The 24156-nt window shown below is 25.6% G+C and overlaps 7 protein-coding genes across 7 annotated transcripts, besides 4 other annotated features; 4 read left to right on the plus strand and 3 right to left on the minus strand.

Annotated features, from left to right (window-relative positions):
• Positions 1 to 88: 88 nt before the first annotated feature.
• On the minus strand, positions 89 to 2263 carry EHI_175440 (non-transporter ABC protein, putative; the record flags this gene model as incomplete). The annotated part of the gene is made up of 1 exon (XM_644188.2): positions 89 to 2263. The coding sequence occupies one exon, from the start codon at positions 2261 to 2263 to the stop codon at positions 89 to 91; it is 2175 nt and encodes a 724-aa protein (XP_649280.2).
• A 1560-nt stretch (positions 2264 to 3823) lies between these two features.
• Positions 3824 to 4371: a repeat region.
• Positions 4372 to 4785: 414 nt separating this feature from the next.
• Positions 4786 to 8676, minus strand: EHI_175450 (P-glycoprotein-5; the record flags this gene model as incomplete). The annotated part of the gene is made up of 1 exon (XM_644247.1): positions 4786 to 8676. One exon carries the CDS (start codon positions 8674 to 8676, stop codon positions 4786 to 4788), a length of 3891 nt encoding a protein of 1296 aa, XP_649339.1.
• A 2058-nt stretch (positions 8677 to 10734) lies between these two features.
• Positions 10735 to 11705, plus strand: EHI_175460 (60S acidic ribosomal protein P0, putative; the record flags this gene model as incomplete). Its single annotated transcript, XM_650841.2, has 1 exon — positions 10735 to 11705. One exon carries the CDS (start codon positions 10735 to 10737, stop codon positions 11683 to 11685), a length of 951 nt encoding a protein of 316 aa, XP_655933.1. The 3' UTR covers positions 11686 to 11705.
• Positions 11706 to 12130: 425 nt separating this feature from the next.
• On the plus strand, positions 12131 to 14623 carry EHI_175470 (uncharacterized protein; the record flags this gene model as incomplete). The annotated part of the gene is made up of 1 exon (XM_644249.1): positions 12131 to 14623. The coding sequence occupies one exon, from the start codon at positions 12131 to 12133 to the stop codon at positions 14621 to 14623; it is 2493 nt and encodes an 830-aa protein (XP_649341.1).
• A 627-nt stretch (positions 14624 to 15250) lies between these two features.
• Positions 15251 to 16407: a repeat region.
• A 401-nt stretch (positions 16408 to 16808) lies between these two features.
• EHI_175480 (Sec23 protein, putative) lies at positions 16809 to 18989 on the minus strand (the record flags this gene model as incomplete). The annotated part of the gene is made up of 1 exon (XM_644251.1): positions 16809 to 18989. One exon carries the CDS (start codon positions 18987 to 18989, stop codon positions 16809 to 16811), a length of 2181 nt encoding a protein of 726 aa, XP_649343.1.
• A 657-nt stretch (positions 18990 to 19646) lies between these two features.
• Positions 19647 to 20297, plus strand: EHI_175490 (dual specificity protein phosphatase, putative; the record flags this gene model as incomplete). The annotated part of the gene is made up of 1 exon (XM_644252.1): positions 19647 to 20297. The coding sequence occupies one exon, from the start codon at positions 19647 to 19649 to the stop codon at positions 20295 to 20297; it is 651 nt and encodes a 216-aa protein (XP_649344.1).
• Positions 20298 to 21146: 849 nt separating this feature from the next.
• EHI_175500 (magnesium and cobalt transport protein CorA, putative) lies at positions 21147 to 22822 on the plus strand (the record flags this gene model as incomplete). Its single annotated transcript, XM_644253.1, has 2 exons — positions 21147 to 22354; positions 22405 to 22822. 2 exons carry the CDS (start codon positions 21147 to 21149, stop codon positions 22820 to 22822), a joined length of 1626 nt encoding a protein of 541 aa, XP_649345.1.
• A 91-nt stretch (positions 22823 to 22913) lies between these two features.
• Positions 22914 to 23318: a repeat region.
• Positions 23314 to 23609: a repeat region.
• Between the last annotated feature and the right edge of the window lie 547 nt (positions 23610 to 24156).

Genomic DNA, 24156 nt, shown 5'->3' on the forward strand with positions numbered 1-24156 from the left:
CAATTTAACTTTCATTAATAATAAAAATGAACAGTATTAAAATTTGGTTAAAAAAATTTCATTCATTTGAATATTTTTTTTTTCATTTTTACTTAAAGATTTCTGCTCTTACATGACGTTTATATTCAACAATGTCACCAGGGAATTTAGTAATAGTTTGGTCATGTAAATGCCAAATTTCATCACAAACTTGACTAATAAGACGTTCATCATGGGTAATAATTAAAACACCACCTTGATACACAGCTAAAGCACGAGCTAATGCTTCAACAGTTTCAATATCTAAATGATTTGATGGTTCATCAAGAAGTAATAAATGAGGTTGTTTATAAGCTAAATCAGCAAATACAACACGAGATTTTTGACCACCAGAAAGAGTATCTAATCTTTGTAAAGAAGAATCACCAGTAATTCCAAATCTACCTAAGTGTGATCTTATTTCTTGAACTGTTTTTTCAGGATATTTATTTTGGAAGAATTGAATTGCATTAACTTTGAAATTTAATTGATCAACAAAATGTTGTGCAAATACTCCAATTCGTGCTTTACGATTTCTTTGAACTGTACCTTCTACAGGAGTTAATGCATCAATTAATAATTTAAGAAAAGTAGTTTTACCACATCCATTTCTTCCAACTAATGCAATACGACTTTCCATATTCAATGCAAAATTTAAATTTTTAAATAAAATTTTATCTGGTTCATATCCAAATGTAATATCATGGAATGAAACAATATTAGAATCTAATGGTTCTACATCTGGGAATGTTAATGTTACTTCGGCATCATCAACAACAGTAGATACTTCTTTCATTTTTTCCATCATTTTAATTCTACTTTGAACTTGTGGACCACGAACAGCAGAACATTTAAATCTATCAATAAATTGTTGAATATGTTTTCTTTGTATTTGTTGAGCATCATATGCACGTTGTTGTTGTAATAATCGTTTTTGCATTGTTGCTTCAAATGTATCATAATCTCCTGGATAATATGTAAGTTTGAAATCTTTAAAATGAATAATATCTGTAACAATTGCATTTAAAAATTGTCGTTGATGAGAAACAATCAATAATGTTCCATCCCAATTCTTTAATACTTCTTCTAACCAAATTAATGCATGGAAATCTAAATGATTTGATGGTTCATCAAGAAGTAATAAATCAGGATGCATATAAATAGCTTTAGCAATAGAAATTCTCATTCTCCATCCTCCTGAAAATTCTTTTGTTGGTCTTTCAAAATCTTTTTGAGTAAATTGAAGACCTGTGAGAATTGATTTAATTCTTGACTCTGCTGTATCTGCATCTAATTCAGCTAATCTAGAATATGCCATTGTTATCTTTTCAGCATTTACCAATGGCTCTTTTTCAAGTTCTGCAAGGTCTGCATATAATTGAACTAATTCAACATTTGCTTCATAAACTGTTTGGTAAACTGAACGATCATCTCCATCAACTTCTTGTTCAATAAATTGCATTGTCATATTATCAGGAATTGCAACATTTCTTGTAGCAATAACTCTCATTAATGTAGATTTTCCACATCCATTTCTACCAATAAGTCCATATCTTCTTCCATGTGCTAATGTCAAATCTGCATCTTCAAGAATAAGATGTTTACCATATGCAATACTTATATTATCTTGTTTAACGTCTTTACAATTACTATCAACTTTAGCTTTATTAACTGAAATAGTTGGTGCAGATACTAATCCAGCATTTTCGTATAATTGTTTTCTTTTCTTTTCTTCCATTTCTTCTCTCTTTTTCTTCTTTTTTTCCATTTTTGCATCACTTTGTTCAAGTGCTGAATCTTGAACTAATGTCTTTTTAAACAAACTACCTCCATATAACTTATTATCTATTTTCTCTACATTATATGCTTTCTTTAATCTTTTAACATTAGAAACAATATCATATTCCATTGGTCTTTCTTCAAGTTTTTGTTCAATTATTTGCTTTGCTTTTTCTTCACTATTACATGCTTTACATGACATAATAATTGCTAACATTCTTGTTTCAATATCAGATCGAATCATTGCTTTAGTGTTTACTAATGAATTAATATAATTATCAACTATTGGATCAATTTTATTGTCATATTCAATTATCTTTTCTTTTTCTGGTTTAATTTTCTCTTCTTCAATCTTTTCATGTTCTTGTTCTAATTCTTCTTCAATCTTTTCTTCAACTTTGTCAAATTCTTCATTCTCAATTTCTGCATGAATCACTGGTTCAGTTGATGTGTTGCTATTTGACATTCTCTTTCTATAACAAAAGTTCCTTTCTTTTCTTTTTGAAGTTTGTCTTTCTTTTCTATTTCACAACCCTATTTTGTTTTTAATACCATTCTCCTTTGAAAAATGTGTTATTCTTTATTTTGATGTTTCATCATCATAATTATAAACAAGAATCTCTATCATACATTCTTTGTGTTTTATTTAATCTAGAATCATTGAATTTTAATGATTAAGAATAAAAGGGAATATAAAAATTGATTAAAAAATCATAGTCATAATTTTTTATTTGGTTAAATAAAACACTGAGTTTTTTATAATTTAAGTATTGGTTTATTTCTAAAAACACATGACAATATGAAAGTGTAATCATACTTTACATATTTTTATTGAAATGAAAATTCAATTTGTGCAAAACTATTTATTTAAAAAAAAGACTAAGGCAATTGAATAAAATCTTTTTTTTCTAATTGTCAACAACACTAAAACAGACATGATTGAAAAAAAAGATATGTATTTTTATTCTTGAACTGTTAGTATTGAATTTAATCATAGTTGTGTATGTTTTATAAGTTTATTCAACTAACTTTAAACCAAATAATATTAGTTAAATGATTGTCTAACGATTAGTTGATTACTAGGTTATTCAGTCATGCCTTAAAATTAAGCTGAGTCTATAATTCAAATACAAGTTGTTTTATTTGATCTTATTAACTTTTTGTTGTACTTAAAACAACATTATATCAACAATAAACATGGTTTGTTTTAATGAAATAAAGAATAACTGAAATAACACTAATTATTATTAAGAACATAAGGTGATAGAATCATAAATATAAATAACATACAATATTATAAAAGAGTATTTATGTATTAGAGTTATTGTATTTAATAAAAGAGATATAACTTAAAAGATTGACCAATTATTTAATTCTTATATAAAATACCATTTTATTCTTTTAAAATCATTTTTATTTCTTTCCTGTATCAATGAGTAAAGGAGAGACTGAAATGAAATATATTAAAAATAATTAAAATATTAGTTTTATATTAAAATCAAATACTTATTTTACATTGATAATTTCAATATGTAGACTATATTCAATGAATATAGAAGATAAATCAGAATATACTTAAGATTCTCTTCTTTTTTAATATTGATGTTATTACTTTTTATTCGTTTCACAATTAAACCATTTATTATTGAAAAGGATTCAATTATTTATTGAAATGATAATTATCAGAAAAGAATAAAAATAAATACAGTTAGATTCTAATATTTTATTATCTGGTAATTGTATCTTTAATAAATATTAATCAAATTAACGTAGCATGAAATTGATAATAATAAAAATGAAGTAATGATAAATAGGATATTAATTTAATCAAAGAATATTGAATGAAGTATTATTAGTGTTTTTATTAGTTGTTCAATATCTTAAGACGAGTCTTTGCTTTTATTAAAAAAATGGTTATTTATATTTGGTTGCAGTAGAAGAAATGTTCGTATTATTATTATTTTTTGTTATTAGACTTTATTTTTTAATATTCAATTTTCATTTTTATTACGTTATTAAATTAAGATCGAAAGTGGCACTTCTGAAACACCACACATAAACCCTAGTACAAATTCAAACTTCGACTCTCCCAGTTATTATCTGGTTATGACGGTGCTTTTGAATTAGGAATGTATTAGGGAATGCTGCAAAGGGTGCAGCAAGAGAATACAGTAGAATATTACATGGATGTAATATAAGAATCTACTGAAGTGTGGGTATGACTAAAAGAAGATTAGTCAAAATAAGACTAAAAAGAAGATTAGTCAAAGTAATACAGTAGTAATGAAATGATTCCTTCTTCCATTCATAAAATAAGAAAAATGAAATTCCTGAAAATTAAGGCAGAAAACAAACAAAGGCTTAAAAAGAAGAAATAAGCAGAAGAAGTTTGAAAAACCTTAATAAGAAGAAATAAAACAAAGAAGTGCTTTCCTCATTTTGCAAGACAAACCTAAATGATAGGTTAAACAAAGAGATTACTCTTTTTTAATAAGCTCAGGGATGGGATTAGTCTCCCCTGAGCTAGGAAGAATAGATGAAAAATCTATTAATACTTAATTAATTACTTTTTATTATTACGTTATTAAATTAAAGCTCTCAAAATGTATTATCTGTTGGTTGATAATATTACTGAAGTGTGTTGATATTGTTAAATTTTATTTTTATTATTCTCATTTTACTTATTTATACATGTTTCTTTTGTTCAAAATATTCTAATAATATAATAACCAGTCATTGTCGTATCAAATATAAGATAAATTTTTCTATTCACAATAATAAAATAAAACATAGATACGAATATCATATAACAATTAAAATCAGAGAATACAAAAGAATAAAAAACAAACTGATTATATAATTATATCATAATATTATTATGAATGATAAATAATTTTTATTATATTTCCAATAAATTGAAAACATGAAGAAATACTTTTAAGTCATTAACATAAAATGAAACATTGATTAAATTAATATTTATATGAATTAATTCACAGTTCCAAATTGTTGCATAGCAAGTGTATAATAAAATCCTTTCAAATCCATCAATTCTTGATGTGTTCCTTGTTCTACTATTTTTCCTCTCATAATAACACATATTTGATCTGCATTTTGAATAGTCGATAGTCTATGTGCAATAATAATTGTTGTTCTTCCTTTTGATGCTTTGTCAAGTGCATCTTGTACAATCTTTTCACTTTGTGTATCAAGTGCTGATGTAGCTTCATCAAGTAATAACACTTTTGGATTTCTAATCAATGCACGTGCAATAGCAATTCTTTGTTTCTGTCCTCCTGATAATTGACTTCCTCTATCACCTACCATTGTGTTATATCCTTCTGGCATTGCTGAAATAAAGTCATGTGCATTTGCCATTTTAGCAGCAGCATAAATTTGTTCATTACTTACTTCAACTCCTTCAGGCACTCCTCTTTTAATATTATCTATAACACTTTCAGCAAATAATACTGGTTCTTGTCCAACTAATCCTATTTGATTTCTTAAGAATTTAACATTCAAATCCTTAATGTTATACCCATCTAATAAAACTTCTCCACTTGTTGGGTCATAAAATCTTTCAACTAATTGAATTGTGGTTGATTTACCACATCCTGATGCTCCTACTAATGCAATTGTTTTCCCTTGTTCTGCTTTGAATGAAATACCTTTCAATACTTCATTATCAGCTCTTGTTGGATATCTGAAACGTATGTTTTTAAATTCAATTTCACCTTTAACATCATTAAATGTATTTCCATTTATTTCACTTGAATCTATTTTAGCATTTCTATCAATCAAATTATATGAATGTCTTGCTGCTTTCATTGATTTACCAATATCAGGAATAATTTCTCCAAAATTTCCAACTCCATGTGCTGCAAAAACAACAGACATAATAGCTTTTTGAATTTTCATATACCTATCCATAAATTCTTGATAAAATCCTTGATTTGTTTGTGTATAATTCAAATTCTTTGCTAAAAGATAAGTACCAAGATAATATCCATAAGCATCAACAATAAAATTTGATAAATTTGTAATTGCATTCACTAAAGCAAGTATTAATCCCCATTTAAAAATATTTTTATATGGTTTTTTCAAATTTAATGAATATTGTTTTAAGAAATATTCTTCTCTTGTTAATGATTGAACTGTTTTCATCGATTCAACTGCTTCTACAAGAGTAATTCCCGATTCTTCATATGCTTTTTCAGCTGGAGATGATTGCATTGAATTTAATTTAAAATCGAAAAATAGAATAAGAGTGTGAATAGGAAATACAGCAATAACACAAAGTGCTAACTTCCAATCATAATAAAGTGCAAATCCAAATGCAAAACATATTGTAGAAATGATATAAACAAGATTTCCAAGAAATACACCAGTAATTCCATTTAATTTTGTTGGATCAGATGATAATCTTGTAACTAATGAACCTACTCGATTTTCTTTTCTATCAAACCATCCTATTTCTTGTTTGACAATTGATTTAAACATTCTTCTTCTAACACTACCTATTAAATGTTCTCCTGAAGATAGGAATAATCCAATATAAAAGTAATGGGATATAAGTCCAGCAAGTGCAATTCCCATGATCCAAATTATAGTATTAACTAATGTATGTTGTTGTTCGTCTGTTAGTTCAACTCCATCTTGTAGTTCCATCATCATTACTATCAAATCAATAAATTTAATTGTAAAAATTGGAAATACTGCACCTCCTACAATTCCTCCAATAGTAGCAAGTATAAATAATACAAAATTCATTCTTAGTTGTTCAATCATAATTCTTATTATTGAAAATCTATTTCTTTTCTTTCTTATTTTCTTTTCTTTCTCATATTCTTCTTTAATTTTACTCACAATATCTTCCTCCTCATCATGACTCTCTTCAACAATTATATTTTCTACTTCTTTATCTTCTTGTTCTCTAAATTTCTTTAAGTCATTTTCAACGGTTTCTTGTTCAACTTCTTCTTCCATACTTTGTCTTTTGACTAATCCATAATATGTTCCTTTCAAATCCATTAATTCTTGATGTTTTCCTTGTTCAATAATTTCTCCTTGATGAAATACACATATTTTATCTGCATTTCTAACAGTTGTTAGTCTATGTGCTACAATAATTGTTGTTCTTCCTTTAGATGCTTTTTCAAGTGCTTCTTGTACAATCTTTTCACTTTGTGTATCAAGTGCTGATGTAGCTTCATCAAGAAGAAGAATAGATGGGTTTCGAATCAATGCACGTGCAATTGCAATTCTTTGTTTTTGTCCTCCTGATAATAATGCTCCTTTTTCTCCAATTATTGTGTCATATCCTTCTGGAAGTTTAGAAACAAATTCATGTGCATTTGCCATTTTAGTACATTCAATCATCTCTTCTTCACTTGGTGTTTTTCCTTCTTTAGCTCCAAGCATAATATTTTCTCGAATTGTTCCTGCAAACAACACTGGTTCTTGTCCAACTAATCCTATTTGATTTCTTAACCATTTGATATTCAATTCTCGTATGTCTTTTCCATCTAATGTTACTCTTCCACCATTTGGCTCATAATTTCTTTGGATTAATTGAATAGTAGTTGACTTCCCACATCCTGATGCTCCAACTAATGCAATTGTTTCTCCTTTCTTAATTTCAATGTCAATTCCTTTTAATACATGATGAGATGGTCTTGTTGGATAAACAAATTGAACATCCTCAAATCTAATATTCCCATTACACTCAGTTGGACATTCACCTCCAATAGACTGACAATCAATATCTGGGATTCTATCAATTGTTGTAAATATTTTATAGGCTGATGCTTTTGCTGAAAATAACAAATTTAATGGTGTTGCAGCCATTGCTAGTGTTTGAGAAGCAAATAGTACTGACATGAACACCGTTAATACATCCCCAGCAGACACACCTTTACTTCCTCCTTTTCCTCTAATGACTAATGAACCATACCAACTTCCAAGTGCATATGATGCAATCATGAAAAATGTAATAATTGAAAATCCTAATCCAAGACATTGTCCTTTAATTCCATTAAAGTGTTCATTTTGTTTTATTTTTTCTTCATATTCTTCAATAAATTCATTTTCTTGATTTAATGATTGAACTGTTCTAATATTTCCTATTGTCTCTTCTGCAATAGCACCAGCTGCTCCAAACACATTTAATGCTTTTGTTTCATATTTCATTCCAACTATTTGAAACCCTGTGAAAGAAAATGAAGATAATGGAACAGTTGCCAACACAACTAATGCAAGATCCCAACATTTTGTAAATCCAATAACATAACCTGTAATAACCATTGAGATTATTTGAAAAATCATTCCAAATTTTGGACCAATTCCATCTTGATAATTTTTAATATCTGTTGCTATTCTTGCTGTCAATTCTCCTGATTCTTGAAAATCATACCATGTTGCGTCTTGTCTTAATAATGACTTGAAATATAATCTTCTCACTCTAATTCCTTCTCTTTGTGAAACTACAAACAATGAAAATGTTCTCAGAAAACTCAACACCATACTTATCACTCCAAAATATACCATCTTCACAACTACTTTATTCACTGACTCTTTTACTCCTTCAACAATCATGTGATTAACTTCTTCATCTATTATTGTATTATCACCTGGTGTATAAATATAACTATTAACTAAGTCTCCCATCAAAAGCATCATGAGTGGTTGCATTACTCCATTTCCCAATGAACTTATAAGTCCAACTAGTACTAAAATCATGTCAATCCAATCAGAATATTTGAAAAGTTTTATTACACTAACATTTCCTTCTGTGTCATGTAATTTATTCTTAGTTGAAAGTTCATCAGGATCAGGTGTTACATTGAATATATTAAAAGTATCAACAGGATCACTAAGCATAAGAATGGTTCAATAAGATTCTGCCCTATTCTTTAAATAGACTTCTCCTCAGAATATGAAGTATGTCTTGCACGAAAACAGTAAAAACTCGTTACTCTTGGAATAATCTGGCAGTTCGTTTTCGTTGTTCTTCTCGTATTGAACCAACATGTTATTACTCAAAACCTTTGAACAAGTTCATTTAGTTTTTAATTTACTTAACCACAATTGAAATAATGATTTGATTACTATTAACGATATGGCAAACAATTTGTTTCTTTTGCTTCTATTGAAACAATTAATCAATTACCAAAAATTGTGTTATTTCTACTCAAAAAGAGAAACCAAGAAATGAATTTAACTTTGTAAAGAAACAAAATAAAACAGCATGAATAAGTCACTTAATTAATTCTATAATAATATATTTTTTGTCTTCGACTTTTTTAGTAATGCTTCTTTAACACCTAATCATTTCCATATCCCCACAGAAAATTATAAACCTTTCTTTCTCTAATAAACTCATTAAATATGTTATTTTTAACTTAATGTACCAAAAATTATTTGATTAAAAATAAGTGACAGTTTTATTTTTGTTATTTCAATAACCATAACTTATAACACAGTAATTTACTTTATTAATATATTATTATCTTATTATATTTCTCAACGAAATTAATCCATTTCAGCTCATTGGCATGGAAGAGAAACTTTTATTCATTTGATTGATATTAAATAATATCTAATAGTCAACATAAATCAGAATTAAAACCACAAATATTAAAACTATTTAAAAAAATTGTATCATGTTATTATGTAATAGTGTACTATTGATTAATATTTATTGAAATTAAATAAGAATGAGATATAACGAAAAAATTGTACAATGAATTTTTGTTCATCTAATCTAATAAGAAAAATAATGAGTTATAAAGAAGAAAAGAAAATAACTATTAAAATTCATGCTTACTTATTGAAATTCATTATAATTAACTTCATAACCCTTGATAATTGAGAAACAAAACAACAACACTGACATAAAACATTCATGAAATAGATGTTCTTAATAAAAATGATAAAATTTAATGATAATAATCTTCAAAAACATTAATTGTAAAAAAAACCAATAAAATATATAGAGAGTATAAGACTGATAAAAATTAATGAGAAATAAAAGAAAAGCGGAATATATTAAAATTATAAGAATAATGTAAACATTCAGTAATTCAAAAAATTAAGAATAGATAACTTTTGTAATTCTTCAAATTTAAAATATCTTATTCAATTGTTTGAAGCAGCACAGCTCAATCAATAAAGTCACAAAATAATACATAATGATCAACAAAATGTTGATGAACTAATTCAAATCTTTAATAAAAGAAATTAAACAATTTACTATAAGTCTGTCTATCCTCTTTATTACATAATTTATATATTCAATAAAATATTAATAAATTCATACAAGCATCTAATAATATGATTTTGGTGTTTTAGTTTATCAAAAATAAATAAACTGATTGAATAGGAAATACACAAAATTATTATATCTTCATTATATGATTTAGTTGTTCATTTGTTTATTTTTAAGAAGTAAAAAATAACAAAATTAACAATAGTTTTCTTTGAATTAGGTATTTGAATATTTCAACCATTACAAACTTATTTACATATTTCAAATACAAAATTAATGATTATAAAATGTTTTACAAATGAGAAATAACGTTCTACATTACCACCTTGGTTTTATCTTTGATTGTGTATGTTATAAACAATAGAACGTAATGGTTATAATAAAAAACATGAACAATTAAAATAAACAAAAAAAGAAAAAAGGATGTACAAAGAAATACATTCCAGTCATTTTGACTTATGAAGTGTTGTATAAATTCATAATCAACAATAATGTATTAAATTGAGAAAATGTCATAATAAAATAAAAAAACACAAATTGAATAGAAATAGTTTATATTATTTAAGAAAGAAAAAAAAACAATAATAATAGTAAAAGGAACTAAAGAAATAAAAAGAAGAAAAACCCTGAGATCCAAGAAAAAAAACCCTGAAACACTTGTTATTGTAGCTATGGCTTTACACAAAGCTGGTTTAAGTAAAGAACAAAAGAAAGCTAAGAAAGAAGCATATCTTGTCAAGATGAAAAAACTCTTGGAAGAATACAAACAAGTTGTAGTTGTCAAATGTGATAATGTAGGATCATCTCAATTCCAAACTATCAGAAAAGAATTAAGAGGAACATGCGAATTTGTTATGGGAAAGAATACTCTTATTAGAAAAGCCATCAAGAATCAAGCAGAAACTCAACCAGAACTCGAAGAACTTCTTCCACACATTAAAGGTAATGTTGGATTCATCTTTACTAAAGGTGATCTTTATCAATTAAAAGCTAAACTTACTGAACTTAAAGCACCATCACCAGCTAAAGCTGGAGTTATTGCACCAAATGATGTCATTGTACCAGCTGGTGACACAGGACTTGACCCAACACAAACCAACTTTGTCCAAGCATTGAACATTGCCTCAAAGATTACTAAAGGTCAAATTGAAATTACTTCAGAAACTCTTTTAATTAAAGAAGGAGAAAAAGTTGGTGTATCACAAGCAGTTCTTCTTCAAAAATTAAAGATTAATCCATTCAAATATGGAGCTGTTATTGATGTAGTTTATGATAACGGTATTGTTTATGATGCTAAAGCTCTTGATTTAACTGAATCAGATATTGTCAAGAAATTCCAAGAAGGTGTTCAAGCTGCTACTGCTATTTCACTTGCTGCCAATCTCCCAACCGAAGCAGCCTGCCCACATCTTATGCTCAATGCATTCCAAGCTCTCCTTGGATTCTCAAAAGAGAGTGGTGTTGTATTCCCATTGGCTGAAAAGATCTTCAATAACATGACTGCCGTTGCTGCTACTGCTGTTGCTACTGAAAGTAAAACTGAAGAAAAGAAAGAAGAAGCCCCAGCTGCTAAAGAAGAAGAGGAAGAAGAAGATTTTGGAGGATTTGGTGATTTGTTCTAAGCAAGTTTTTGGAAGATAAAAAAATCATTTATTAACTTTTTATTTTATAAAAACAAAAGTGAATGAAAATAATTCATTAAATAAAAACATATTTTTAATATAATAATATTATTATTTATTTCGGATTTATAAACAGTCTGTTATTAAAGAAAATAATAGAAAAATAAAAGTTAAAACATTCCTATTCTACGTGAATTTAGTGGTTAAATAAAAATTTATTAAATGTTTGTAAAAAAAATTAGAAAGTAAAAAAGGTATTTAATAATCATTTACGGTAATAAAAACAAAACTAAAAGATACAACTTATGATGAAATTAGTAAACTGAGCTAGGGATTATTCAAAAACTTACAATATGAACTTTTTCTTTCTAGCAACTCAGAAGGTTATTGAAGATTCTGAATGAACAAGAAAAATTAAAAAATAAAATAAAAAACTAAAAAAGTTATGAAGGAAATTACTCTTCCATTAGATGTTCATTACATTGATCAACTTGTTGAAATGTCAAGATCAAATGATGTTGATAAAATTAATACATCACAAAGAATTCTTTCTAAATTTGCTTCAAATAAACATTCAATACAATCAGTTAATGATATAATAAGTCAATCATCATCAGACTTGACACATCTTTTTGCACTTAATATCTTTGAGTCAACAATTAAATCTCCAGAATATATGTATTACCCTGATGAACTTAAACAGAAAATACATTTATCAATTAAACATTGGCACTCATTAATTGGAGTACAGACTAATCCTTTATTATATAATAAATTAATTAGTCTCTATGTCTCATCTTCTATAGTATTAGAGGATAAGTTTTCTATAAAAACACTCCTTCAATATGATGAATCTATTGCATTCATAAAACTAAAGACAATCATTGAATTCTTTTACCAATCAGTTGACTTTTCAAGTTCTGAAGCTTTGTTATGTATTCAATACTCTGCAAGCCATTTGTCTGATTTGACTTTACTTTCTCTTAAAACAATAGAAAAAACAATTTCATTTGTTAATCCACAAACCAGTGGAGTTATTGCAATGAATTGTTTAAATTATATTCAACAATATCAAGAAGAGGTATTAATAATATTAGCAGAAACATTTCATAATATTATTCAAAGTAATCCACAATCTAAAGTTGATATTTTAAATCAATTTATTAATAAAATTACATTTTCTCTTAGACCATCCAATGAATTAGCATTATGTCTTAATGAAATTCTTCCTGAAACAGATCCACCTTCACAACTTTTTGAATTAATGATGAAATGTTCATCAAGTAAATATTGTATGAAATATTTGAGAAGATATTGTAAAGCCACTCCAATGACTGTTCATTCTTATCATATTCGGATTCTTGAGATTATATTAAATGAAATTCCTCAACCCCCAAATACATTATTTATTAATAAAGATGATGGGTTTATTGAAAATGTTGAAGCTGGTGGAATTGACTATGACCAGTTTATTCGTACATTAGTTGTATTATGTGAGTCAGGAATTACTGAAGAATTAATAGATCATTTAACATCATCATCAACTGCAGATGGATTAGATGAATTAAAATTAATTAAAACAATATGGGCAATTACTGGTATTTCAGGAAAAGTTGTTTATAAGACTGAATCTATTATTTTTACTCGGTCATTGACATTTTTATTAACTCTTTTTGGAGAACAAACAGAGTCAAATAAACAAGAATTAATTGCACAACTAGTAATGGCTTTAATTTCAAAATTTCCTCGATTTCTTTGTCATAAAAGTGAAATTTTAGGAGTTGTTCTTCATAAAATATTTGAATTTGTAAATGATCCACGACTCATCATTGAACGTACCGCTGTTGGTACATTAGTAAAGGTATGTTATTCATGTTCAGAAACAATTACAAATAATATTAAATGTATTAACGAAATTTATAAAGGATGTACGTCAGGAGAAAAATTACCAAATACTTTAAGAGGAGGATTTTATGATGCACTTGGAGTTGTTTCTCAATCATTTTCTCAAACAGAACAAATGTACTATGACTACGTTGGAATGGTTATTGAAAATAGTTTTATTAAGTTTAAAGAATCAATTCCTTATTTCAATAATGGTGTAACTCCATACGCAATTCAAATGGCTCTTCCTCATTTAATTTCATTAACCCATTTTCTTGCTCAATGTAAAAATATTTCATTTCCATTATTTCCTCAAATAGTAGTATTAATGAGAGAATTGTATTTATTGATTATTAAAAGTGCTTGTAAAGATACACAAATTATTGATTTATGTAAACCAGCATTATCTCTTTTATTAACCTTTTTAAGTAAGAAGGTAATATCAAATGATATCAGAGTTATCCTTATTGAAGTAATTTTCCCTTCAACAACAAAGATTCCAGTAACATTAATCACACCAAGTCTTCTTGAATGTTGTTGTCAATTGATTGAACTTAGAAATAGTAAAATTATTATTGAAACTATCTTTAAATGTGTTATTGTTCCAATTACTTTAAGCTCTTCAATAGAACTTCATGACTGTGTCTTTAGTTTCATAAAGAATGAGTTTAACTTATGTTCAGATTATATTGATATTATTCAAGATACATTACTTAATGCTGTTGTTCCTGTATTATTAGAAGGTCTTAAAAGAGATAATGAAATAGCATCTTTTGGATTGGAATCAATAGCTTGTTGTATTCCGCTTGGTGTAGATACTACAGAATTTGTTTTTAATTTAGTGTTAAAAGGAAAGCCTTATATTTCTTTATTAAAGGTATTGTTAAATGGAATTACCACTTCAGAGCAGTTACTTCAACTTTCTTCTAAACTCTCAAACTCTCTTCATGTTCCTGTTGGTAAAACCACAGAATTGGTTCAAACATTTCATTCTCATTCAAGAAATGCTTTAATTCCTTTCACACAGACTGTTATTTCTTTTCAAGTTGCTTAAACATTTATTTTTATTTATCTAAGGCTGGTTTTTTAAGTATTTTTTATTTTTGTTTCCTTTTAATATCTTCTTGTTTTTTTTTAATATTCATTTCTTCAAAAGATTAAAATATAGTTTGAATTAGACACTCTTTAATAGTATACAAAAATATTGAATTAGTAGAATTATTAGAATGTAAAAAACCTTCAGATGAAATAAAACTAAACCAAAGAATAAGTAAAAGATGCTTAGAATTTCTAATTATTAATATTATTCATTAACCAAATAAAACTAGTAATTAAATAAATTATATTTTTGAGTCATTTAAAAGGTTTAATAAAATACTAGTCTATATAATATGAAGTTTATGACATAGAGATTTTTACTGATAAATGTTGAATGAAACAAAGTTATTCGTTATATGTAAATGTTTATGATATACATTTATATATTCTTTAATTCATTAAATATGAAATAATACTTAAATAATATTACATTAGAAGAAATGAATCATGATAATAATATGAGGTAATAAGAAAGTAATAATAGAAAGAAGAATAAAAATAGTCAATCAATTTAATTTATGATTCAATTTAAACTCATTTGATTAAGAATTAAATAACAATTAATTGCTTTTTATTCTTTTTATGTATATCCCTCTTGAAGAAATGGATGAAGGATTAATAAATATAAGTGACGAATATGTTATTGAATTAGTTAGAACAGTAATGTACTATTGTACCAGAGAAAGTGAAATTGGAAATAATATAATAGATAGATGGTACAGTAAGAAGGGAATATTGAATAGAATTAAAAAACAATAATTCATAAAATAAATGAAACAAAAATAGAAGAAATAATAAATGAAGGGATAGAAAAGAAAAAAGAAAAAGAAGTAGTAGTAGAAATAAAAAATTGATGATAAATACATCAAAAAATGGAAGTGTCATCAAATTAATGAATATTTTAGAAGATTATTTGAGTCAAAATGAGTAGATAAAACTACTACAATTAAAGCATGGAAATCCATCAATATTAAAAAGAATGCATTCCTTCAATTAACTAAAATGCAAGATGGAGAAATATTTTGTGGGTATAGAAAAACAAAAATAATGAAAAATGAAAGATTAAAATACTCCACACTTTGTAAAGACAAGATAGCTACAGTAGAACACATTCTACTATCTTGTATTTATCATAAAAAATCACAAATAGAAAAACATGACAATATATGCATTATAATATTGATTAATAAGAAAATAAACAGGAAATAACCAATATAAAAAACCTCCATATGAAACAATGTTCAAATATAAAGACATCACAATGATATTGAACAAACAAATAATGCATAAAAGTGATGGGCAATACCACAAAATACCAGATATATATGTATTAGATAAAAAGAATAAAACTAGTTTATTATTTGATATGACTATTGTGGCTGATCACAATATTAATTGAGCCTATTTGAAGAAAAGGAATAGGTATAATGAATTAAAGAATATTCTAATGAAAATAGAGAAAATAAAAGATGTCAAAATAATTCCAGTAGTAATCTCAATAAATGGATTAGTGAATAAAGAAAGTATTAAATTAATTAAAGAATTAAAAATTGAAATTGACATTGTGAAAGAAGCTAAAAACCTTGTAATTAAAAACATTATTGATGTCATGGAATACTGCTTCAATCACAATCAAACATACTCCGTAAAGCTGCTTGAAGAAGAATGGATGGGGTTATTCTCATCCAATGAAGGAACAATAGAAACTAGTTCTATTAATACTTAATTAATTGCTTATTACACTAAAAAGTTATGAAAAATAGTACAAACAATAAGTTTATTGGTAGAAATAATTAGCAAGTTTTTTAAGAGATAGTGATGTATGAGTAGTTTGTGTATTAATGATAAAAAGCGAATATCAAGGAATGATAAAACATATTAAAGAAAAAAAAGAGGATAAAAACAATAAAAACAAACAAAAGAAATTAAAACTTCAATACATAATTAATTATTCAAAGACATAGCAAGAACGAATTTGCACTCCAAAAAATGAATAATGTGAATAAACAAAAAATAAACTAATGATAATAAATTGTTCATTCAAGTGACGTAAAATTAATAATATTTTTAAAATGAAGTAAATTTAAATCAAGTAGAATAATTTTTAATAATAAATGAAAAAATTAATCAAAAAAAATTGATTAAATATTTCCTTTGACTGAAAGTCTTCTAAGATGTTCCATAAACACTTTCAAAGTTACATCTTCAGTGACAATAATGTCTTTTTGATTTTGACCAGGAGTAACAGCAGGATCAAGAATAGTCATTAAGAATCTTTGATGACCAGAATATCTATTACAAACATATATTCTAGGAGATGGGATACGTTCTTTTGCCATTTCTCTTGCATCTTCTTCTGGTTTTTGATAAAATTCTTTTAAACCAGCATACTCAGGTTGTTCCTCTAATTTCTGTTTCATCCAATCAGCAACTGCTTCTCCTCTAAAAACAACAATATAGAAGAATGTGTCAAGTAATAAAATTGAATCAGATTCTACTGATTGCATAGACAGTAATACAGGTTTAGCTTCTTGTCCAACCTTATAACAGTCTAACGTTGGTTGAATCATTATAAGTGAATTATTAACATTTTCTCTCATAAGTGCAGTTCTAAATGTTCTTGTTTCATCTGGTGAACAATTAAAAACTTGTAAGAAGTGGCTTCTTCTTAAATGATACATAAATTGTGGTAATATAGAAAAGTTGGAATTTAAATTAAATGAACTTGGGTCATCCTTTCTAAATTCTCCAAATTTATTACATGTTCTTAATAATGCTCTGTCTAACCACCTCATAGCATCTCTACCAGTCTCTGCATCAGCTTTAAAACTGGCACATCTTGCCATAACAACAGCAGCTGTTTCTTGATCAAATCCAGCAGACATTCTATTAAGTCCTTCTGAACTAATAGATGTGAATAATCTACAAATTGTAGTAACTCTAATATATCTTCTTCCAAGAGTATCCATATACTTACTAACAAGTTGAATAATACCTTGACGATTTGAGTCCAATGGATTAGTATCAGGATTAACAATATCAAACAAAAACACAAATGATGAATGTGGGTCAACAGTTGATGTTTTAAATTTATTTCCTGGTACACCAAATTCTTCTGGTAATGATAATAATGAAGAATATCCTTCTTTATTTTCGCTTGTTGTAACATGTCCAATACATGAACGTGGTTTAATTTCTTTACTACAATACACTTCAATACTATAACAATACTTATTATTTAAAGTATCTTCTCCTTGTAACATTCGTTGTAATGTTTCAGATAAAGTTTCATGCATATAAGACTCATACATAGTAATATATCCATTAGTCATTTGACATAAACTAGACATTTCTAATATTCCAATTTGATCCATAGAACATGAAAAAATATTACAACTGATACTCTTCTCATTTAATCTACTAGCAATTTCTTTATAATATGTTTCAGCACTTACAAGATATTTAACTCTTTCTTGAGAAATATCAGCATGTGTTCTCATTTGTTCTTTAAGGTCATCTGATACAATCATTCCTGGTCCAAAAGTACATGGTCCTGTAATAAAGAATTCTATTGTTCCACAAACATTCCGACTTTCAAGTAATGAACTAGCAACACTAATAACAGATCCATTACATCTTAATGGTCTATGACCTTCACTCACAGGCCATTCATCATGGGTTAAATCATCTAAAATTGACATAAATGTCAATTCACATTCACTTAATGGAGCAAGTAATTGATTAATAACTTTAGTAGATAAAATTGATGTTAATTGAACTGCTGTATATGATTTAGAACCAGAAAGAACGTATGCACGTGGACATTGTTGTGAAGACATATCATAAACTGAAATATGTTTACCATAAACAATTAAACCAACAAATACATTTGATGGCACAGAAGCTAATGCCAATGTTATTGTTGTTTTTAAAGCATCTATTTCATTTTGTGGTGCAGTAGTATCAATAACAAATAACAAAGAAGTATCTTGGGGAGTTTGTGGGAGTGAAACATATTCAATAGTAGTAGATGAATATGTTCTTGAATCTGGTGGTAAGGGATATCTTGAATTACAAATTGGACAAACCCAAATAGAAGTATCTCTTGAACACCACGAATTAATATAACAACCACATTGACATTGAATTCTATAGCTTTGGTTTAATTCTAATTGATTATTTGTTGAAATATGTCCATGTAATGGTTGATAAACAAGTCCTAGTGGAATATCAAGATATTTTTGTGCCTCCCCCTTAGTGGATGGCCAAACATTCCATGTTAATCTAACTCCATCTTGTTCTTCAATTTGATCAATATTCATCACCACTTTCTTATATTCTTAGTTCTTTTTTTTATTTTTTTTTTATTATAATTTACTATTATTTTATTATAATTTATCATTTCTAAATTCTCGCTTTTCCCTTCGTTTCATTTTCGTTTATGAATATCTTTTAAGTAAGAGACAAATTTTTTTAATTCTTTTTTATTTTTTCATTTATTCTATTTTTTTTTTTTTCGATTCATTAATTTTTTTATGTTGTATAAAACAGTTTATTATAAATATTCACGAAGTTAGAGAAAGATGCAAAAAGTGCATTTTAAAAAAGAATAATTAAAAGTCAATCATTTTTCAATTGTATTATTTAATAATATATTAAATAATAAAAAAATTAAAAGAATTAATAAATTGAAAGGTTCAAAAATTGAATAAAAAACTTAAAAACAAAAAATCTAAGATGGAAGAGAAAAAATAGCACATTAATCAGAAAAACCCTAAGATTCAGAATTTGCATCTTTTATAAAAACTAAAGAAAAACTATAAAAAAATTAATAATAAACTATATTAACATTTCAAAAAGAAAATATGAGAAGACAAATGAGTAAGTCAAAACAAAAATATGTAAAATAAAAATAAAAAAGGATGAATGAAAATAACTTAACATTATAAAATGAAAAGATCTAATCTTAATTGATAATAATGGGAAACAAACCTTCAAGACCATCTCGAAACGAAATCCAAAAAGAAGTTCAAAAGGTTTCAGAGATATTACCTAATTTATTCTTAACATCTAGAATTACTGCTATGAAACCTAGTATTTATAGAGAATATGGTATTAGTGCTGTTTTATCATTAACTACTAATAATATTAACTATCCTGATGGTGTTATTTCTAAACACCTTCATATTCAAGATAGCTTCTTCTTTTTATTACAAAAGAGTTTAGAAGAATCTATTGAGTTTATTGAAGAAATGATGAAAGAAGGTAGAAAGGTATTAGTTCATTGTGAAGTTGGTATGTCACGTTCTGCTTCTGCTGTTATTGCTTTTTTAATGAAAAGAAATGATTGGTGTATTAGAGATGCATATCTTTACACTAAAGAAAGAAGAGAAATTGTATGTCCAAATCCAGGATTTATTATTCAATTATATGAATTTCAATTAAAATTAGGTATTAAAGACTCTAAAAGTAACAGGTTATTTGTAAGGGATTTATTAGATAGAACAAATTCATTATATAGAGAAATACCAACTTATGCATTGTGGAATGCTTTTGTTTCAAGTGGCTTTTCTTATGAAAAAGCCATAAAAGATCAACCAAGAATGGCTGTTGTTAATATGAACGCTTAAATTTTATGTATTTACATAAAAAAAATCATACTTTTATCCTTTCTGTACATTTAACTCAATTTCTATTTCTTTTTTCTTTCATTGTTTTTCTTTTTTTTTTGAAATTAAAAAATGAATAAAAAATTTTTATAAAAAGTTTTGAATGAAATTTTATTTGTATTATTTCATTGAATATTGTTTTAATTTTCTTTTTAATTTCTTATTTTATTTAATTTCATTTGTTGTGAATTTATTGTAAAATACATTTACGCTTCAATAATAAACTGAGAAGAAGTTATAAAGATATTTATATAGAAATTGAAACTAACAAAACACTTCTTCTTAATAAGTTTTAGTGTAATTTGTATAGAATAAATCTCTTTTAAAAAGTATTCAAATTAAATTTGTTTTGTAGTTTTAAAAAAAGAACTATGACAAATTAAATAAGAAATGATTGAATTATTTATGTATGGTAAATAAATCAAAGTATCTAAAAGATATTAAAAGTAATTATTAAGAATTATTTTTAAACCAACATAAAAACTAAATTAAAAAAGCTAAATTATTTTATTTGTTAAGGTATTACTTTTATAAATTACAAATACTAAAGAAAGTATCAATGAAATAACCAAAAAAAATATTGTTAATAACAAATATGACTTTATATATAAATAATAAAGAAATACTATTTGGTTAGAGTGTTTCAGATTACTAAGAAAATAAATGTTATATACTTTATAGTCTAATGAAAATACTCTAAAACAAATAGAATTAAGTAGGAATAAAAAATAATGATATAAAAAACAATTTAAAAGAATTATTTTTTATTATTTAAAAAATCAAAAAAAAAAAAACTTCAAAACAAACAAAATGTCTTTAGAAAGAAAAGATGATTTTCTTCTTCTTAATGAAGAAAAAAAAATACCTATTCACACCCCAACTCCAAGAAAAAAACATCGATTAATTGAAGATGACATTGATTCAGAAGAAGAAGGTGGTGATGATGAAAGTACGTCTTCATCATCAAGTGAAGATGAAATACAAAAAAAGAAAAAAAAGAAAAGGATTGCAATACAAAATGAAATAAATAAAATGAAAATGGAAATAATTGAAGAACATAATAAAATTGAAAAAGAAGAGCCTATAGGAGGAATAGTAATAAATAATGTTATAAATAACAAAAATGAAATAACAAATGAAAAAAGGAAGATTAATATTCCAATGAATATTCATAATTATAAAGGAAAAGAAGATGAAACAAATAAATTTCTTAGACAACAACAAAAAAAATTTGATCAAATGAGATTAAATACACCAGATTTAACAAGTAAAATAAATGAAAGAATGAAAATAAATAAAAATATAAATAATAATAAAATTGATGAAGAATTAAATGATTATTTCCCACCATGTGAAAAAGTTATTGAAATTGGAAATAATGAAAGTATTTGGAATTCAAATGATCAAATAAATATTATTGGAGAACGTATAAATAAAACTATTTGGAATATTCAACAATTAAAAAATTATTGTATTCAATGTAAAAATTCAAATGTTAAAATAGAAAATCATTTTCTTTGGATAGACATTTCAAATCCAAGTAAAGAAGTAATGGTTGCAATAGGATTATTATTTCATTTACATTTTTTATCATTACAAAGATGGTTAGATGAAGATCAAAGAGAAGCAGTATTAATATATCCACAATATTATGAAATATTAATAAAAAATACAGAATATCAACCTTTAACTGATTTATTAAAAATTAAAAATACGAGAATTACAATTAAAAAAAAAATTATTATTACTTTTCATCAAAAACATGATAGAGTTTTTGATATAGTTAAAGTTCAAAATGTTAATCCTAAAGAATGTAATCCTGAACTTGTTTTATTCGAAATTCTTCATCAATCTATTATGCAATTTGCTGATTGGGTTAGAATTATTAATGATGAAACTGAAATTCAACAAAGTATGCAATTTCATGTTTTAAAAAAAGAACAATTAGGTTTTATTGCAAGAAGTGATATTTTAGAAAAGAAAATTGATACTATTCTAAGTTGTTTACAGTCTAAAAAGTTTGTTCTATTTTTATTTAGATCCTTTCTTATCTAATTTTTATTTTTAGAACTATGTTAAAATTTCTTATTCGTTCAAGTCATAAAAATACTTTTAAAATGATTAAAGATAGTTTTGAAGTTATGCTTAGAGATGCTTATTATGATTTTGGAAGTGTTTATCAACGGTTTAAAATTATTAAAGAATTAAACACTTTTAGCTTTGGATTATATAATGTTCGATTAACAATAGAATCGACTCGTACTGATAGAGAAACAAGTAAATATATTCAAGTTTTCAATTTTATTTCTTTAATATTCTTTCCAATTACTTTTGTTGTAAATACATTCGGATGTAATATACGTGTACCTTGGCAAACAGATTTAGTTGATGAAAGAGACTCTCGCTATTTCTTTTTGGTTATGGTTATTTGTTTGATAGTCTTAGTTTTACAACAAATTATATTCAAAAAATTAAAGTGGTATTAATTAATTTTATTCTTTGGAAAATAAATTACAATTGGTTTTTTCATTCTTTTATGTTGATTATTCTTTTCTTGAGTTGTAATACAAAAATATTAGATCACTTTTCCAATGCAGGAAATATAACAAATTTTTATGTCATGGTTATTGTGTAATAACAATGTGTATTGTAAAGAAATGCAAACAAGAAATAGAAATTCAATGTCATACAATAAAAAAACAAATGTCAATATCAATAAATGGAATAACAATAATAATGGTAAACGATATACTAATGGAAATGGTTTAGAAGAAGAAAGACGCAAAGAAAAACAAATAAGAAACAGGGTAAATACAATAATAATAAAGATTACACCCATAACAAATATAAATGATTAACAATAAATGAGATACAAGAAAGAATAAAAAGAATAATAAGCGAATGGCATAAAGGAGGATATGAAGAAATACTCAAGAAGTAAGAAGGTAAAAGAAAAAAATGGTATGATATTCTTATCAAAAAAGGTCAATTATTAGATATATCCATAATTGGATTCTCTTTATATTGAGAGTCGTTTATTTCAGTTTCTTCAATATGCTTTATTTGTGTAATAGAGTTTATTTCTAGTATGCTCTCATTAGATTGTTCTTCTTCTAATGTGCTGCCAGAATTGAATGTGTAAAACATTAAGTCTTTCATATTTTTTATAATTATTGTTCGTAGGATTTTGGAAAAGTCTAATTGTAATTTCAGTGCTTTTAATCTTCTTATAGACCCTTTTTGTATTAATCCATTTATTGATAATATTACAGGGGCAACGAAAAAAAGCAAATAATTGAAAAAGAAGAGAATGAATGATATAAAAGAATAAAAAGAAAGTAAAAAGTAGAAGAAGATGAAGAAAGAATAAAAGTAGAAAGGAGAGAATATAAAAAGAAAGAATATAAAGTGTAATAAAATAGAATAGATAATAAAAGAAGAAAAGAATGAAAAAAATAAAGGATGCAAATTTTATTGAAACAAATAAAAAAAGCGCAAAATTTAATGATGCAAAATTTAATGATGCAAAATATTTAGCAACATTTTTTATTGATGAAAAATATTTTGAAATAAAAATAAATCATCATTTGATATTATTATATTTGATAATACATTATATTATATATTAAATACATCATATTTCTTTATTATTTATCTTTCTTTTCTTTTTATTATTTCATATATTAAATTATTATTCATTCATTTATTATTTATATTTCATTTATTAAATAAAATGAAAATGAAATTGTAAAATATCAATTAAATATTCATGAATAATAATTTATTAATATTTAATAATTGAAATAATAAATAATAAAGT

Source organism: Entamoeba histolytica, genomic scaffold, assembly GCF_000208925.1.
Source record: "Entamoeba histolytica HM-1:IMSS scf_1104750518923 genomic scaffold, whole genome shotgun sequence".
NCBI classification, from domain to species: domain Eukaryota; phylum Evosea; order Mastigamoebida; family Endamoebidae; genus Entamoeba; species Entamoeba histolytica.